The sequence below is a fragment of the Phaseolus vulgaris genome, chromosome 3 (assembly GCF_000499845.2).
Source record: "Phaseolus vulgaris cultivar G19833 chromosome 3, P. vulgaris v2.0, whole genome shotgun sequence".
NCBI lineage: Eukaryota > Viridiplantae > Streptophyta > Magnoliopsida > Fabales > Fabaceae > Phaseolus > Phaseolus vulgaris.
The window spans coordinates 14,705,481-14,711,226 of NC_023757.2; the positions used below are offsets into that span (position 1 = coordinate 14,705,481).

Consider the following 5,746-nt stretch of genomic DNA (forward strand, 5'->3'; position numbering starts at 1 on the left):
TATATCTAGTCTCTCCCGCATAGTATCAACCCAGCATCAAGATTAGTTTCTACAAATTAATAAAATTATTGAAATTGATGTTCTATTAATAAAAGTAAATATAAAATATATCAAAAGAATATTAAAAATAGAATATAAAATATTATAGATTTATACTTGTGATATTGATAAAATCTATAACAACATATAGAAAAGATTTTTTTATTTGATATACATATTCATATTTTTACCTTTAATTATATTTTAAAATAAAATTTGGTAAAAATAAATTATTCAATATATCCATCTCAACAACACAACATAATAGGAATACTACGAATCAGTCAGACATATCAACATCACAATATATTATAAATAACTTATATTTTCCATATAATTATTATTATTCATTTTATTTTATTTTTAAATATAAAGACACAAAATATTAAATTATATTCTGTGTTACTAATTATAAATAATAATAAAGTTTTAAAAGAAACAAACACTTATTTCTCACAAATAAAATTATGATATATCCATGAAAGTTTACAAAACTACTAAATTAATTATAATATATTACAAATTAGTATATCTAAATTATTTTAAGTTGAATAATGTTTTTAAACTTTCCATATCCCTTATTTTTTAAATTTAATTTTATAAATAATGTAAAATTTATTTACTCTAAGAACTTAATTAATGATTTTATCTTTTAAAACCTTTAATGATTTAGGTTCCTAAATATTTTCCAGTTATGATTGAATTTATTTGAAAAATAAAATATTTGTTTATTTTCTAAAACTTTAATTTTATAACTAAGTTAAGAATGGATTAAATCTTTAGAAACTATTTAGTTATTTGAATCTTTATCAAACGTGATTTAGTTCTAAGTTTCCTAATTCTAATTCTAATGAGACAATGAATGTTAGAATTAAGCTGCTTACAAAAATAGTCCTAATTGAACTATGTTCACAAATTTTTACAGGGACCTGGGTTGTGGGCTCCCAAAGAAATTCGGGATCAACAATCTGAGGCATGTAACAATGGCAATACATAATTGGCAAGTGAAGCTTACCCCTCTTGTGGAGAAGATGAAGATGAATTAAATGCAGTTTCATTTATTATTTGCAGGAGGCAAGAAGAGAAGCAATAGTGATTTCTTGAACAAACAAGAAAAATGATCTCAGCACTAAAGCTACTCTGACATGGCAACTACTTATCATCCACTTTTTTCTTGATGTCCTTCTTTTTCTTGTTAAATGGGAAGGGTCTGAAGCCTTCTTGAAGCAACTTCTCCACCTCCTCAAACTGAAGGCCTTTGGTTTCAGGCACTAATGCATAGATTGCTATAATTGCAATCACGGAGAACCCAGCAAAAAGTAGGAATGTGCCGGCTGCACCTAAAGACTCAGTCATGCTTAAGAATGACTCACTCACAATTAGATTAGCACACCAGTTAGAAACTGCAGCTATACCTCCACCTAGACCTCTGTATCTCAAAGGGTATATCTCTGAGTTCAGAACCCAAGGCACTGTTCCCATTCCTGGAGAGTATGCTAGGATATACAATCCCAGCACTGCTACAGCTAGGATTCCAATTTTGCTTGGACAACCCTGAGAAAACCATACTCTTTTATCTGCACGGCACTCTCCTCTTACACTCTTTTCTGCAGACAGGCATGCACCTGGATGGTACTGTACAACAAATACAGACAAACACAGCTTTGGTTAAACAAGGTTGCACAATTTTCAGCTTAGTTTATTATACATATTCTTAGAATACGAGCGTGAGAACAAATTATTAGATATTCTGAGTCTACTACCTCATGACAAAATTATAAAATCCAATAACGTACTATGTAAAGATTAGTTGGATCATAATTGTCCTGAATTATGTAATCATTTCCCATGTACAAGACATGTAAGTTGAGTGTCTTAACAGTATTAGCATGTTATAAGAGGAAGTTGGAAGAACCTACTTGGTTGTCGGTGTTGGCACAGAAGGCACACTTTGCACGCAAACATTGCATGCAGTTCCAGGAAGGGGAATTAGGGGCATTTGTATAAGCATGGCATGTAGAGTTGGCACCAAAACTGAGGGTGTCCCGGTGATTAATTGCAGGAGCATGTTTAGCTGCCTGGAAAAAGATAGCACTTGAAACGATGAGGCAAACAATGATTCCAACCAGGGAAATGAGCATAAGTCTTCTCCTTCCATATCTATCAATGAATGCCATACTCAAGATAGTGCCAACAGTATTGAGGCCAGATGTAATGAGAGAAAGTGCAAGAGCTGTGGACTTAGAGGCAATTCCAGCGAACTGAACAATGGTTGGGCTGTAATACATGAGTGTGTTAATGCCCACAAACTGCTGAGCAACTTGAACAGTGATGCCAGCATAAAGACCTCTTCGAACAACATCATTGCTAAAAGCATCCTTCAATTTTTTCCCCAAATTCTCCTCCTTCTCAGCTTTAAAGGACTCTCGCATTGCTCTCATCTCCTCTTCAATTTCGTCATGTCGATAGATTCTCAACAGAATGTTCCTTGCCTCCTCTTCCTTCCCCTGAAATACCAAATGGACTCCCAAGGTAAAATAAAAGCCACAACCATAACCTTACCAAAGGATCAAACTATGATCACTTGTTTACAAAATGTTTTATCAAAACTTTACATCTTACTTGGTCATTCATAAATGGAACCATGCATGACACTTTTTAAATCAAACCTATATAGCCTATTAACGGAGTTTATGCTATTGGACAATAAACACATGTAAGCAATTTCACAAACAGAATGCACAAAAATTTCAATCTGGATTGGCAGGAAGATTTTGCAATACCTGACTGTAGAGCCATCTGGGTGACTCAGGGAGGGACAGCATTAACACTAACTGAAGTGCAGCAGGAATTCCTGCCACCCCAAGCATCCATCGCCAGGTTCCTGGTGCCTGAAATACATGAAATTGACCACTTAGAAAAAAACTACCCTCTGATCTAACAACTTTATCCAAAAGCTTTGGATTTGAGTTCAGTTCCTATATGTTTCTTGCATACCTTGGTGAATGCCAAGTTGATAAGGTAAGACAGAAATTGTCCTCCTGTGAGAAGCAAACCATTGACACAGACTAGAGCTCCTCTGATGCTATGAGGAGATGCTTCTGAGATGTACAGAGGCGCAGTCATGGATGCCATACCAATTCCAAAACCAACTAAAATTCTCCCGACAATGAGGAGCCACGGAGATGGAGCAAGAGCCATAACTATTGAACCAATAAAGAACAAAACATCGGATAATAAAATCGACTTTTTTCGCCCAAACTTGTCATTCATCCATCCTCCAAACGCAGCACCAACGATGGCTCCTGCAACAGCCATACTTACAATGGTTTCCTGCAAAAGCAGTAAAATAAAATATTATGTCAATCATCTACAAAATGGAGAGTGAAAATACATTCCTTCTTCACTTCACTTGATGCATGCATATAGATTGAAGTTTGCAAACTAATGTTTCAATGTTAAATTTTACTTCTTAATTGTAAGATGGTCCCTCCTAACCAAATGAACAAAAAATATGTACGAGTAGACCATGAAGAATTACAAAGAGCATGATAAAAAAATTATTATTTTTCATAAAAGTAGTTTTTTGTTTCCTTTATCTTATGTTTACTGAACTTCTAAAATATATGATCTATTTCCTTTACTCTTTTTTTGCAATTTTAGGTTTAAATATCATTTTCATTTTAGAATATAATTGAGTTTCGATTCAAAATTTATCAAATACAATTAGTGTTATATGAGTTTTGGCCAAAACTACCTGAAGGAGAATCAAGAAATAAGGAAAACATCACATCTAGAAAACAAGGAAAACATATATATGACAGAAAAAAACACCTTTTATTTCAACACCAAGAGAAGATTCCAGGTTTTATTTGAATTTAAAAATTTAAAAATTCCTCCTCATTTTCAATTAAACATTCCACCAAGGATATTCTAGAATTTAGATTTACAATTGATTTAGAGTTCACAATCTTTATCAAATTATAATAAAATATATATTCTACTGAAAGTGTCCTTTACTATGTAAGTTGTCAAAAGTTATCAAAGTAATATAAACTGATTTCATTATACAGTTGTAAAGATAATATAAATTTTAATGTGGAGTTATCACAGTAATATATAATCTTTAAAAATGTTTAAATTTTTGACATGTGAGGAGAATTAACCTGTAGCCATGTTTTCTTGTCAACTTCTTCAAAGTCCTCTCTGATGTACAATAGAGCTCCAGAGATGACACCTAGATGTGAGGATTTGGTAAAAGAGAATTGAAGAAACGTTTTGATATGGTATGATGTTATAAAAGGAAGGAAAATTGAAAAGGGTTGTTGGTGATGAAGGAATTACCTGTGTCATAGCCAAATAGAAGACCTCCAATGCCTGCTGATAAAGCAAGGCGCATAATGTATGGTGAACCTCTTGCTCTGTTCCAACATTCTCTGAATTCCACATTGCTTCCACCTTCCACTCCCCCTTCCATACTAACACCTTAATATTCATTCAAAATAATATTCATAAATATTTTTAAAATTCATTTACTAATTCACATAATTGATTTTAAAAGAAAATAATTTTGATTGTAAAGGTTTAGGGTTTAGAAACATTTAAGAAATTAAGGAGACATATACCTGGGATGGTGACGATGATGAAGAGAGTCGTAGGTAAATCCACTTCACCTGTTCTTCCCCCTCTGTTTGTTTACTCTGTCTTTCCTCCCCTGTAGATAGGATATGAAGAAAGATTATATGATTAACCATATAATGTGAAAAAAAAAATACTTTGACCTGTTTTAGAATGCAAATTAGGGATCTTTTCTATTAATTAATTAATTGTTTGGCTTTTTTTTCCTTTTTAATTCTTTTCATTTGTGGTACATGTCTACAAACTGTTATTTTATAAAACCAGTGGATAAAACTGAGAACAACAGAGGTGTCACAGACACATTTTATCAAGCTGGAACTTTTCCGATAAAACTTTTTAATTGATCGAGAAAAGATAATGCATGCATCTTTAAGCATATAAAAATTAAAATTACTACATCTAATCATTTATAATTAAAATTATTTTTCAATTTATATATAAGGAATGAGTTTCAAATTCATTATTAGTAAAGATTTTCTACTTTATAAAATGAAAAGGAAGACATATTCAGAAGTTCTTATGGCATGTTTTTTATGAAATTATACTATTTTATTCAAAATAAGATTTGCCTTCAATTTATGTTCTTCATTCTTTATATAGTCGTGATCAATTTCTGATGATTTTTTCATTGAAATCAAAATTGTTATAATTAAAGAACAAAAGTTCATGAGAAAAGATAACTCAAAAGTCAGAAAATCAAATTATTCTTCTCTATTTTGAAATTTATCAAGAATATAATATCGAATAATTTTTTATAATATAAAGTAAGACTTTTTGTGTTCCCTCGTATGTATACTGTATTTATATATTTTCCTCCTAAATGATTTTTTGTTATACTATCCCTTTTCACAATCCATAAAATGTAATTTAATATGTCCTTGATCACATGATTATCAATTTATTAATTATTTACCCATCAAATCATTCAAAATATTTAATTTTCAAAATTATTTTAAAAAATAAATATATTGTAGAGAAGTACTAGTTAAACAAGAAGTCTTATCGAATGTGTGATGATAAAATAATTTTACATCACAAAATTTTAAATTGCCGACAGAGTTTTAATGGG

At 31.3% G+C, this 5,746-nt stretch overlaps 1 protein-coding gene across 1 annotated transcript; it reads right to left on the minus strand.

The window, feature by feature from the left end:
- Window positions 1-1,077: 1,077 nt before the first annotated feature.
- LOC137806766 (inositol transporter 4-like) lies at window positions 1,078-4,822 on the minus strand. The gene is made up of 7 exons (XM_068607040.1): window positions 4,665-4,822; window positions 4,384-4,524; window positions 4,206-4,276; window positions 3,037-3,372; window positions 2,823-2,930; window positions 1,959-2,546; window positions 1,078-1,674 (listed from the first exon to the last, which is right to left on the minus strand). Exons 2-7 carry the CDS (start codon window positions 4,514-4,516, stop codon window positions 1,192-1,194), a joined length of 1,719 nt encoding a protein of 572 aa, XP_068463141.1. The 5' UTR covers window positions 4,517-4,524; window positions 4,665-4,822; the 3' UTR covers window positions 1,078-1,191.
- Between the last annotated feature and the right edge of the window lie 924 nt (window positions 4,823-5,746).

What these genes read in the sequence shown, in the direction of transcription:
- LOC137806766 (XM_068607040.1), bottom strand. Translation starts at nt 4,516, where the DNA reads ATGGAAGGGGGAGTGGAAGGTGGAAGCAATGTGGAATTCAGAGAATGT. An exon ending in TCTATTTGGCTATGACACAG is followed by an intron (nt 4,277 to 4,383) that starts GTAATTCCTTCA and finishes CCTCACATCTAG; the next exon opens with GTGTCATCTCTGGAGCTCTA. An exon ending in TCAACTTGGCATTCACCAAG is followed by an intron (nt 2,931 to 3,036) that starts GTATGCAAGAAA and finishes CATGTATTTCAG; the next exon opens with GCACCAGGAACCTGGCGATG.